The 14,108-nt window shown below is 35.5% G+C and overlaps 1 protein-coding gene across 1 annotated transcript in view; it reads right to left on the bottom strand.

The window, feature by feature from the left end:
• The window catches only part of LOC150096630 (meckelin), a 575,505-nt gene that overhangs the window by 506,366 nt on the left and 55,031 nt on the right, over window positions 1-14,108 (bottom strand). Inside the window, exon 3 of the mRNA XM_090408005.1 lies at window positions 11,602-11,701. Coding sequence (XP_090264131.1) covers window positions 11,602-11,701 — 100 coding nt within the window. The remainder of the gene's footprint in view (window positions 1-11,601; window positions 11,702-14,108) is intronic.

The raw sequence follows: 14,108 nt of genomic DNA, 5'->3' as shown, positions 1-14,108 counted from the left end.
GCTATGACTCTGGGTTTGAAATTAAATTTTTTTTTTTCATTCATATTTTTTCATTGAACTCACATCCCCAAGCAAATAGGGATGTGAGTTCAATGTTGCAAAATGTAAGGTTTTAAAATTTGGAAAACAAAGATGGGATGCAGAATTTATGCTTGGTGAGAATATATTGTTGGAAGTAGAGGAAATAAGAGATCTGGGAGTGATAGTGGATAAGGATCTAAAATTTAGGGGACACATCGCCAAAATTGTGAAGACAACACAAAGACTTCTGGGAATGATGAGGAGGACACTGACGTGTAGAAGTAGGGAGATTCTTGTTCCATTGTATAAGGCTTTGATTAGGCCACACATGGACTATTGTGCCCAGATTTGGTCACCTGGTTTTCAGAAGGATGAAGAGATGTTGGAAAGGGTCCAAAGGCGACTGACTAAGGTAGTCTCTGACCTCTGGAATGTCGAGTATGAGGAAAGATTGAAAAGATGTAATTTGCAGAGTCTAGTGGAGAGAAGGAAGAGGGGAGATATGATAGAGACCTACAAGTTGGTAAGCGGTTGTTATAGGATCAATGGTGGAGAAGTTCTACAGAGAATAGTGGGAGATCAGGGGAGAACCAGAGGTCATACCTGGAAACTGTATAAAGAGGGTGTGAGTAGGGGAGTGAGAGGCAGGTTTTTTTCGTGCAGAGTTGTGAATGATTGGAATGACTTGCCTGAGAGTGTGGTGTCTGCAGGGAGTTTGAATGTGTTTAAGACCCGGTATGATGAGATGTGTGTGAGATAAAAGGACCTCCTAGATGAGTCTTTGACTCCATGAGGTCTTGTTTAATAATAATAATAATAATAATATTATGTAAGGTGATTCAAAAAGAATGACCCGATTTCAAATAATTATATTTAATAATGAAAATGCAGTACAGTTACAAAATAAATTACCAACTACGAAGTAAAGCCTAAAGTTTCACTCACCACAATTATAAATGGTACAAGTCACATTCATTTGTGGTTGCAGAGATATACAATTTTCAAATCGGGACATTCTTTTTGAAACACCCTGTACTCCAATGTATACGGCTAATAAGAGTTTGTATGTGAAGCTAATTACTTACCATGTTTTTCTCTTATACTGAGAGATAGCTGCCACAAGTTATCCTAAACATCCATCAAATATAAAGCATATCCCCCCCCCCACACACACACACATACGAAGCATGTTCAAAAAAAGACCAAACTTTTTAAATAGCATGTCAACCTGCAAAGAGAGTGCAATGCGGCTACTGAGCGCACCTAGAGGTAGGTTTTTACAACAAACTGCCATTTGCTCCGTTCTGTTATGAACATTAGTTGTCAAGTTACATCTGCTGAAGTGAGCACGTACATGAGTTGTCATTAGTGACAAAGAAAGCGCTTGAAGAATATGTGTGTGTGAAATTTTGCTGCAAACTTGGTAAATTTTACAGAGACATTTCACTTGCTTACCCAAGCATACAGGTAGGACTGCATGAGCTGCACACAGTGCTATGAGTGGTTTAAGCAAAGTGGATGAGTCGGTCAAAGATCAAGATGATGTTGGTTGTGTTTTTTGTGATTGGAAAGGCATTGTTCACTATGAATTTGTACCACGTGGTCAGATGGTAAACAAAGAATTGTACCAGGAAGATTTAGTGCATTTGAGGGATACTGTGCGCAGGAAGAGACCTGAAGTGTGGGAAAACAGACTTGGATGTTGCACAACAATAATGCACCAGCGACAATGGCAAAACATCAGACATCTGTTGTGCTCCATCCACCTTATTCTCCGGACTTAGCCCCAGCAGACTTTTTTCTGTTTCCCAAACTTAAAACGCCTTTGAAAAACGTTGTTTCCAAACCATAGAGGAATTCAGGAAAATATGATAAGAGAACTGTGCGCAATCACAGAAAGTGAGTTCCAGGAAGCATTCCAACAATGAAAGAAATGTTGGGAATAGTGTATCGCTAGTAGAGGGAACTACTTTGAAGGAGACAGTGCTTAAAATGTTGTAAAATGAGCAATAAAGTCTTTATAGCAAAAGTTCAATCTTTTTTTGAACATGTCTTGTATATAAAGTATATAAAGATATTGCTTTCACTATACAAGAATCCTTCGTTTTACATGTTTATTGTATCCAATGAAAACAGCATGGTAAGCGAAAATGTAATGATTAAATATGATAAGCAATAAAAAAATATTTTAAAAAAAATGTAACTTATCTATGGGCTTTCAATATTTTTACTAATTTTTTTAAAAAATAGATTTGTTTATACTGTTCTTACTGCAATTATAAGTATAAAGGATAATAAAATGTTTCAAGTTTATTAAATACTGCATAATATGCCTAATCTTTAAAGGTACCTTGTGGCATGACTATAAACAATAAATTACACGATAACCACAGTAATTAAATTTAATTACTGTGGTTTAATTAATTAAATTAATGAAAGTACAGATATTTTGTACTGAAAATAACAGCACATCTAGAAATAAGCAAATCAAAGAAACGGGAATACAAGGTACATACAGCAATCGGTGGCTTACATATTTAAAAACGGTTGCCACATGCTAGAAATTAATAATAAAATATACTATTATATTAATTAATATTAATAATATAATATTAATGTTATAATATAATATATTATTTATATTATATTATAATATAACATAAATAAAATAATATAATATATCATCATCATCATCAAATTCCTGCCGTGTACCCTCAAGGGGTGTACGGGATATGACAGTACTACATGAAAAAATTACATCATTACTAACTTCCTATCTACAATTTTCCTTCAAATCAGTCTGTTACTTGTCAAGACTCCAACATTATCAGATCTTATATTTCTATCATTTAAGGCACTTTGTACCGTATCAATCCACCTATATCTTGGTCTTCCTCTGGGTCGTTTTCCTGCCACCCTGGCAGAGAACACTTGTTTTGCTAATCCTTCCTCTCCCATTCTATTTAAGCGACCATACCACCTGAGATTAGCTCTGCTAATGCATTCCTGGATGTTATAATATAATATATTATTAACATTATTTTCTATTTTCTACTTCTATTAACATTAATTAATAATATAATATTAAATATTAATTTCTAGCACTGGCAACAGTTTTTAATTAGAAAACCACCGACTGCTGTATGTACCTTGTATTCCCATTTTGTTTCTATGCACTGATGATGTACTGTTATTTTCAGTATGAAATATCTGTACTTTCATTTCATTAAAGTTAATTGTTATCGTATGATTTATTTAGGTATTTATATGATATTATATCATATAAATACTTAAAGTGGGAGAAGCTGCAGAAGAAGAAGTTATTGTATGATTTATTGTTTACTGCATAATAGGTATTCAAGTATACTGCATAATTATTCATTCAAGTATATTTAAAAAATATATATATATTATGAGGAATATTTGAACAAGGTAGTTTGATGAACAATTAGTTCACAATGGGATGGTGCCTTCGCATGTTTCGCTTCAAAAAGGATTCACTTGAGAGCATATTATGTCCCTTCCATAGAGACATTTTTATGTTTTCAATATTTTGAATGTTTTTTTGGTTAAATTTTATTTGTACAATTAATATTTATGAACTGTTAATTATATAGAAAATTGCCAATGCAATTTTGATTACAAATATATAAATTTTTATTTACTTCTGAAAATTTACTTTACATCAATTATTTGGTTACTGCACCCCATGGCTGCATTGTAAACAGAGTAAACATGTATCTTCTGCAACTGAAAATCTGAAAGAGGATGTTATGAAAAGGTACAGTATGTCCTCAACTTACAACATATGCCATTTACAACAACTTGTGCTTATGATAGGTTCCAATTAATAGGTTCGCCGAATACCACCTGACAACTATAACCATTGGACCAGGGTGTAATTGTTATCTTCAGGACATATTATTTAATACTTTTGCTCAGCCTATTCCTGCCATTGAGGATAAGCAACCCCCTCAGAGGCTTTTGTAAGAAATATAATACTGTTAGCTAGCTAAAAAGGTGGATATGGCAAAACAAAAGAATGATGCAAGCTGTAATTGCTTATTATAGAGAAATTTATACAGAAAAGAAAAGGAAACAGTGCAGACTAAGTTGGATATAATGTATCACTTTTTTAAAGAAACCTACTACTGCTGTCACCCCATCCTCAGAACACTTTGTTGCAGTTTCTGAATTTTAAGAATTTGTAGTTAATTACATAGCCCATCCTGCCTCTTCTGATGAACTGCCCAATCAATAAAGCAGCACAAGAATAAAAGACCTTTAAGAGTTGCTCATTAAGTATCTCCACTACATCTTCTGCAGCAATTCTTCTTGTAGCATTTTCTCCAATCAATGTCATCCCTTCATAATCATTCTTTTTTTTTTTTTTTTTGCTGGCTACATATCAAAAGAACTCCCAAGGATTCTTTTTGGCTTCATTAGCTAACTGCTGCTCATACTTCACTTTTGCTACCCTTATCAACCGAGTCACCCTCCTTGCCAGTTCTTTGTAATCCTCATGGAATTGATTATTACCACTTCACTTATGCTGCCTCCATAATGTCTTTTTCCTCTGTATCGCATGCACCTACCTTATTTAACCTTCTGACCCTTGGAATACATTTAGACATTGCTTCTACTAGACAATTTTTGAACATCCCCCAAGCTGCATTCATCTCCTTTCCAGCTAACTCCTCATTCCATGCTACACCTGCAAGCTGTCCTGAGCTCCTCTAATCACCTCTGTGAGAAAAGGTCCTTGTAGGACCTTTTCTCACAGAGGTCCTGACACTGCTAGCAACCACCCAGGTAACCACTTCATGGTCACTCTCACCAACTGGAGAGTGACTTGACACCTCATTTATAATTACATCCTCTGATGAGATGATCACTACATACTGTCTGACAGAAAGGGTGTAGTCCTAAAAGAAATGGTGCCGGGGCTCTACCTTGGAAACCCTTGCAACATTGCACAAATTATATTGCATTTCCGTTTTTTTTTCTGAAAGCATCGAAGAAGGAACACGCTCACACTGATTGTTCTTAATTTTCACAGAAATTTTGCATCATATTCCGAACTCGTACTAGAATTTTCATTCTTTTTAAGTTTGGAGAAGTAATTTGTTAATTTGTTTTCATTGGTTCTCGTCATATTGTTGATGCACTATTACACTTTTCTTCTTAAAATACTTTCTCCAACACCATATAGCACACTATAGCGAGAACACAGTTTCAAAGAGAACACTACACGTTTTAACTTGTCAGGTCCAATGAACTTGTTAGGTGTAGGGATGACAAATGATCAACTGCGATGTAGCATTGGGTGGAGGTGCAATATTGTCAGATTTCTTTGGTTTCGAAACTTTGAAACCGAACATAGATGCAGGTCACTGCCTTGTTTTCTGAAACGAAAATGACAAGAGCGGGAAGCTGTTATTTTTTGACTGAAAGCTGGAAATGCATTATAAGTCTCATTATTATAATTCTTATAATTTATTATAATGAATTTAAAAATTTTGATAGTTTTAAAAAAGTACCAGGGTGTGGTCCTGGCAAGCCCTGGCCCGACTACAGCCCTGCTCGACAGCTGTCCCTCAAAAACTCATTTTCTTTACTTCCAGTTGCCATCTCATCAAGCCAGTCTATATTGCCATAATTAAAATCACCCAATAACGATCACTGTTTCTTAGTTGCTTGGCAAATTTGATTATACATTTCATAGTCACTACCATTTACATTACCAGGTCTATAACCACATCCAACTAAGTATTTCATTCTATTCACCTCTATCTGATGCCATATTGCCCCAAAACCACTGCCACCATTTCCCTCTTGTATCTCTACCTTGTATGGACATAACTCTTTCTCTATCATCAATAGCACTCCCCCTCCCTTTTTACCCTTTCTATCTTCACAAAACACATCATACCCTTCCACCTCTATTCCTGTCAGGATGTCATTCTCATCCAACCATGTCTCACTTATTCCAACAAGTCTTGGGTGAACAGATTCAATTAATGCAACAATTTCATTTGCCTTGCTTCTTACACTTCTAGCATTTGTATACAACATAGCAGTTAATTTTCCTGGATCAATAGCTAGTTCCCTGATACCAATTTTTTTTTATGTGACTTCTCCATGCCATTTCGTTTTCCTCCTTATTCATCTTAGGACCTCTTCAAATCCAATTGTTTTCCCTTGATCCCAGTTCCCCTTTTTGTCTACAGACGCATTCACATCCTCTTAGAGCATCAGCCTTTTTCATGCTGTGTTCCCCCATGTCCACACTGGGCCTCTCTGTTTCTCTGTCTATCTTGCACACCAATTCTCTTCTCTATACTCATGCCACTCACTTCTCCATTCACAACCATCTCTTCAATCTCTCCTGTTTCTTCTATATCACTTCCTACTTTTTCAGATTCATTCTCTGCACTCACTTCTCTACCTTCCAGCAGCAGGTCTCTCCAAGTGACACACACCAAACCATTCAAATGCAGTCCATCACTCTTATACAGTTCACTATATCCTTCTAACTCATTTCGCACATTAACAAACTACACTCCTTTCTCCTCACACATTTCTGCTAACATATCATTCATAATCCTTGCTCTCTGCCTCATCTCACCACTGTCATACCTAGGCAACACGCTTACTACCTTTCCTGTCACGCTATTATCTTTTATCCATCTCAACAAACTCCTGACATGTTAATAGTTTCCAGTCAAGTCATTTGTCCCTATCACAACTACCAACTTTTATGCTTTTTACTTTTCATATCCAATGCCTCCATCACTCTACTCATCCTGCCTCCAGGAAAACAAACCTTGTACATCCTCTCATTCAGCACACCTTTAATAATTTAATCACCATACAATGCCACTTGTGGATCTTTTGTTACCTCTTTTATACCAATATTATTCGTTTTCGTCATTTTCACCCTTCCATACATCTCAAATTTTCTTAACTTCATTCTGCATCCATTTCATCTCTTGCTTCATCTTCAATTCAACCATTCAACTTTCAAATCTTGCATCATATTTTCCGCTCTCGTTCATTCTTGCAATTTTGTTGCCAGCCATACACATTTGTTCGTAAATCATAAACACTAAAGACTCTAATTGCTTTGGTAACATGCTGCTCTTAGGATAGTTATCCCCCAGAAATAGAAAAAATTCGCTCACCTAGCTCCCACACTATCTCCTCCTTTCAGTCTATATTCCTGTAATTAAAGTCACCCATCAGGATCACTTTCTTTTTTACATACCCAACTAATTTGCCTAAACAGTTCATATTCAGTATTATCCAAATTCCCTGCCCTATAACAGCATCCTATCAGATAAACTAGCCTGTTAATTTTAATTTTGCATCACACATATTCATATGTACATGTACTATTAACTTCCACACTTTGCAGACACAATTTCTCTGCAATCATTAACAGTACTATCCCATCCTCTTTTCACCTTCTGTAAAGCTGTATGTACTTCTATTTCTATCTATTCCCGACATCACATCATTCACAGACAACTAAGTATCACTTATACCACTTATGTTTGGGTATACTGACTCAATCAATGCAAAAAAATAGCTCTCTTATTTCAAATACTCCTTACATTTAAATACAAACATAACAAACCCTGGGTCTTTGAGGCCATTCTACCAGCAAGAACATTCTCTAATCCAGCTACTATATCACACTCTTCTCTCTCTCTCTGGTCAAACCACTCCTGTTTCCCTTATCCCGACTATGACTAGCATTGATACCTGTCTCATCATCACTTTTATACATTCCATCACCTTGTCCTGCCACAACCACATCTTCAGGAAAACAAGAAGGATAGCACAGCCAAACGAGTGGTGAAGAGGAAATTGCATCCAATTTCCTCTTCACCACTCGTTTGGTTGTGCTATCCTTCTTCACAAGTACCTTTTGATTGTTAGCTACATTAACTTCTTGATTCTGTGCCTTCTCAGCAAACAGTAGCCTTTCTAAATGTCCAACACCAAAACCATTCAAATGCAAATTTAACAGTCAATAAACTTTAAATCATTCCAACTTTCCTTCAACTTCACTCCACAGATTCACAAACTGAACCTTCTTTGTCTTACACAACTCAGCCATCTTGCTGTTCATTATCTCTGCTCACCTTCTCAATTCACTATAAATTAAAGATGCCAAGAAATTATATTCTTGGTTTAATCCTTTATCTAAGTGGAAGCAAACAAAGTTTGCACCTGAAGTAACTTCAGGACTGGGCAACTTGTATATAGAAGTTAAGGACTTCACATCACTTGCTTTGGTATCACATAATGCAAAGCACATATTCTTATGCATATATATATATGATTAGTACTATTAACTCGGGGTTGGGATATGTTCATTTTTCTAAATTAACTGACTTAAAACCCGAGAATTATAACACAATGACATTTATTTGAAAAAACGCAACATGTTTCGTCAAGAATGACTTCATCAGGCGATAAGAACATAGAAAGATATTAAAAGACACGAAATTAACATTGACACACTCTAAAGCTATACAATTATAAAGCCATAATATTCGACTGTAAATTACAGTTATTATGAGCTTGAACTACAGTCCGAGTTAAAGTTCTATTGTTGTACACCTGTGCGTGTGTGGAATCATGCGATCTCCAGTATCTAATAGTAGAGTTGAAAGAGTCAGCCAAATTATAGCTAAGATTGTTATTCATGTGAAAAGGGTCCAAGGTGATTTCTTTTGACTCGACAATGCGGCGCTCTACTTCATGGGAGATGTGTAGGTTTGAAGTTGATGGCCAGTTTATTTCATGTTGGTGGCTTTCGTTGTTCGTGTTTATTGAAAACAGGACATCATCATGCTCTACTTCATCATGGGAGATGTGTAGGTTTGAAGTTGATGGCCAGTTTATTTCATGTTGGTGGCTTTCGTTGTTCGTGTTTATTGAAAACAGGATATCATCCACGTATCTAAGCCAAATTTTCGGTTTTAAAGTAAAAGAGGAGATTGCTTTTTGTTCAAATTCCTCGAAAAAAATGTTGGCTAACACAGGAGCGAGGGGGCTTCCCATAGCTAACATTTTTTTCGAGGAATTTGAACAAAAAGCAATCTCCTCTTTTACTTTAAAACCGAAAATTTGGCTTAGATACATGGATGATATATTCCTCATATGGGAGCATGGTACTGAGAATCTTCACAAGTTTCTCGACCACTTAAACAACCGCCATCAAGATATAAAATTGACTATGGAGATTGAAGAAAATAGTTCCATCTGTTTCCTAGATGTTAAACTAACTAAGACACCTGAATCAATTAAAGTCTCTATATTTAGAAAGCCAACTCATACAGACAGATATTTGCATACGACATCCCATCACCATCCAGCACAAAAGTTGGGTATTATATCAACTCTAGCGAATCGTGCAAGATCTGTACTCTCAGATGAAGAAGAACTGAAAAAGGAACTCCAACATCTTAAATGGACCTTTAAAAACAATGGCTACTCTCTAAAAAATATTAACAACCAATTATCCCACCGTCAATGTAGCAACGTAGAGAAACAGGACGACTCCAAAGGTCATATCGTCTTGCCATATATCAGCACACTATCCAAAAAGCTGAGTAGAATTCTAACGAAGTTTAACATAAAAACGTGCTTCTCGACTATGCCAAAAATAAGATCACGCTTCAACAACTATAAACAACCTCACAACCTTCTACAATTCCCAGGTGTATACAAGGTCACTTGTGAATGCGGAAAGCCTTAGTATGGGCAGACAGAGAAATCTATCTTACTACGTCTCGAAGAGCACCAGCGTGACATTGCTTATAAGAGAACCAGAGCAACTGCTCTGTCAAGCCATGTCCTGTTTTCAATAAACACGAACAACGAAAGCCACCAACATGAAATAAACTGGCCATCAACTTCAAACCTACACATCTCCCATGATGAAGTAGAGCGCCGCATTGTCGAGTCAAAAGAAATCACCTTGGACCCTTTTCACATGAATAACAATCTTAGCTATAATTTGGCTGACTCTTTCAACTCTACTATTAGATACTAGAGATCGCGTGATTCCACACACGCACAGGTGTACAACAATAGAACTTTAACTCGGACTGTAGTTCAAGCTCATAATAACTGTAATTTACAGTCGAATATTATGGCTTTATAATTGTATAGCTTTAGAGTGTGTCAATGTTAATTTCGTGTCTTTTAATATCTTTCTATGTTCTTATCGCCTGATGAAGTCATTCTTGACGAAACATGTTGCGTTTTTTCAAATAAATGTCATTGTGTTATAATTCTCGGGTTTTAAGTCAGTTAATTTAGAAAAATGAATATATATATATATATATATATATATATATATATATAATGCTATGCTTTATGGGACTACTCAGACCAGTTTCAACCTTTATTGAGGTCTCATCAATAGGAGCCAGATCCAGAGGTGATACGAAGGTTGAAGTAATGCAGAAGTCATAGTTTCTTATACGAGTAGCCAAACGGTGTCACAACTTATTAATAGAATACTCTGGATTAGAGACAGATACTGGAAGTTTTTCCACTTGGTTATACTATAAATTAAAGATGCCAAGAAATTGTATTCCTGGTTTAATCCATTATCCGAGTGTAAGCAAACAAAGTTGGCACCTGAAGTAACTTCAGGTCTGGGTAGTGACCCTTCCCAAATGTTATTGGCATTAGTGAGACGTGGCTAACAGAAGATGATATAGTTAGGTGGGATAGAATGTGGAGGATAGAGAGAAAAGAATGAGTAGAGGAATGTTGATGATAGCAGATGAACTACAACCAAAGAAAGCAGAGGTTCAACTGCAGGTCAGTGAAAATAGCACATTTGAAGCTATCTGGTGTGATATTGAGGCCAGGAGAACAAAACATACCAGTTGGATGCTGCTATAGCATCCAACTGTATGTTTTGTGATGCATTAGCAAATACACTCAATGAGTGGAGGACAGGTATTTATTATGGGGGATTTCAACTTCCTTCCATTCTATGTTCCCTAGACTTTATCCTTACTCGGTCATCTTCCATTGTTTCGGTTGGATGAACTTTTGAGTTCAAGCATCTGAGTTGTAGAAATTTTTTACTTGGTAAGGAAACTAGCTTTACACAAAATCCCCAATCTGGAGGACCAGGGTGTCTCTCTTAGTCTGTCCCCTACCAGTAGTTTTGCTACTGCTGGCATTGATCTTGAGGTCATTGGTGCATGCAAGCCTCCTTACCGCATCAAGGTGGAGATACCATTATGGAGGTGCTTGATAAATATAATCTCAACAAATGAACATTTGATTCATTTTCACTTGAGCAGCACAATTTAAGTTTATTATTTAAAAAAAAGTAAAGTTTTAAAAATATTAAAGTTTATTATTTATACTGTTATCAAAGTAACTGAGAGAATACACACACTACTCATTTGTGTGGTTTTTAACTGCCTGTGTATTTTTTCCCCATCTCTAAACTACTTACTACAGTAATCGACAGTTTAATTATTATTCTCAAGTTTTCAATAAATAAACTGTAAAAAAATCTAATTAAAATGTATATACCTAATACTGCATTTTCACAAGGAGAGCAAGTGCCTGAAGAATTTCTAAAAGGGTTTGAAGTACTACATGATACACAAGTCCACCCATCTAAGGATGGCACCTGAAAATAAAAATCATTAAAAACACTATAAATTTTTTATTCTTCACCAGAAAAAGTAATATATCATGAGAGTATATGAATCTATTGAAGTCATTATAAAGTTTCCTATTTAATATGTATATATATTTCATAATATACAAAAATGCACCCAACTTCAGGAGTTAGCGAATGTGATATGAGTACAAAATAAAAATTAAATAAAGAGAGCACATTCAAGTTATCTCCATCAATAAAAAATTTCAAAATCATCATTCTGAGAGCACACATAAATATATAATATAACTACTGAGAGGACGCAGCATCTCACATTCAAAGTTGATGATAGCGTCAGTTAAAAATAATCCTTCAATACAAAACTTAATGTTTCCAAAAAAAAAAAATATATATATATATATATCTATATATATATATATCTGATATGATAAGGTGAAGAACATGGAAATGGAGATTATCAAAAGTAAATAATCTAGAACAGTGTTTCTCAACCTGTGGTCCACGACAATGGGACAGGTGGTCAGCAGACAGACTTAAATTAATTAAATAAATATATATTTTTTAATTATCCAAACAAATTAAAATTATAGAATTCAAATGGAGACTTAAAAAAACAACAAATAGCGTCAGAATGTTCAAAGGCAGAAGCAATAAAACTATATTGTTGTTCACTTCACCCCTCTTTTATTACTTGTCATTCTGGCACTACAATAATTTGTAGAAGCAGAATGAAGAATGATAAGAGGGGTGAAGTGAACAACAGTATAGTTTTATTGCTTCCACCTTCCCTTGGTGTTTGTCAGATTTGAAGTGAACATGTGTTATCCACATTTCAACCAATTGCTCATTGTTTATTGATTTTTATTAATGAAGGTATTCCTCCTTCAACCAAGACTCAGTATACCTCCAGAAGTGCTAAATGATACTTGGACAAAGTGTGTCGTGAGTTAACCCCAGTACTTATATATATTTTTCGGAAACGTTTTTTAATAATGGAAAAGTGGCTTAGAACTAGGACTTTGAAAAGAAGAAGAGCAAATGAAACAGGTGATGCTAACCCTAATTGTGATACATGTGTTGTAACGGTGAGTAAATCTGATACTTTTAAAGTAGAAGAAACAAGCAGTTCAAAGAAAAAATACAATAGGAAATATAGCAGTTCATACTTGGAATTTGGGTTTACTTGGTGTGGAGATGAAAGTGAACGGAAATCTCAATGTGTTTTGTGTTATGTTGTCAAGTGAGTGCATGAAACCTACGAAACTCCAACATTTAGAAACTAAGCATTGTGATGTGAAAAAAGTCAATTTCAGCAATGCTTAGTGATATTAAATCGTGGGAAAGATGTAGTTTCGGCCAAGGGTTCAATTAATAGCAAGGCACTGGAAGCATCTATCCCTTAAGTTTGCACATAACAAAAACAAGGAAACCTCATTTTAGGGTTCAATACCGGGGAAAATTTACTACTTCCAGCTATAAAAGATGTGGTAAAAACTGTTTGGCAACAAGTTACTAAAAAATGTTGATTTGACCCCTCTTTCAATTACACTGTAGGTCGCAGAATTAACACGTTCATTGCCAATCACGCAATATTGCGTGATGCGAGTTCTCACCAAGTAGCCGATCACGCGTTATCGTGTGGATGTCGCCATCAAGTAAAAAAAATTTGGCCACCACACGAAATTCCAATTTTCAGCTTGGCAATGAACGTGTTAATGATATGGCAGGTGACATAGAATCTCAGTTAATCGAAAGAGTTAACAAGAGCCCTTATTATGCATTACAAATAGACGAGACTACTGATGTTACAGATGATGCACAGTTAATATGCTATGTAAGATATGCGCATGATAACAACATTCATGACGATATTCTATTTTGTAGAAATGTCATCCCGAACAACTGGAGAAGAATTATTTCACACTCTCAATAATTACATAATACACAAAGGGATCCAGTTGGAAGAATGTTTGGATCGAGCTTGTGCCCTTACAGGCAGGCATAGTTGGAGATTGTTTCTATGGTCAAGGAAGTGGCTCCGGATATGAATCAGGTATATTGTTTCATACATAGGGAAAGGTTTGACATCCAAAGGAATGCCACTAGAATTTAAAACTGTGCTATACAGCGCAGTAAAGGTAGTTAATTTTATTAAGGCTTGACTGCTAAATAACAGGTTATTTTCTGTATTCTGAAATGAAATGGACAGTGAATATATACAACTTTTGCTTCATTCTGAATTTGCTGGATTTCCAGAGGCAAAGTACTAACAAGCTTATTTCAATTAAGGTACAAAGTTTTATTGTTTGTAGATGAATGTAATTCTAATTTTGCATCACTCCTTGTTGACGAAGCATGGTTATCAACACCATCCTATCTTTCAGACATTTTTTTCGAAATTAAATGAACTAAA

Source organism: Typopeltis vanoorti, chromosome 18, assembly GCF_054136105.1.
Source record: "Typopeltis vanoorti isolate ZY-2024b chromosome 18, IOZ_Tvanoo_1.0, whole genome shotgun sequence".
Classification (NCBI taxonomy): Eukaryota; Metazoa; Arthropoda; class Arachnida; order Uropygi; family Thelyphonidae; genus Typopeltis; species Typopeltis vanoorti.
Note: the sequence above shows the minus strand (reverse complement) of the source record. Positions and strands in the feature narration are given on the sequence as shown.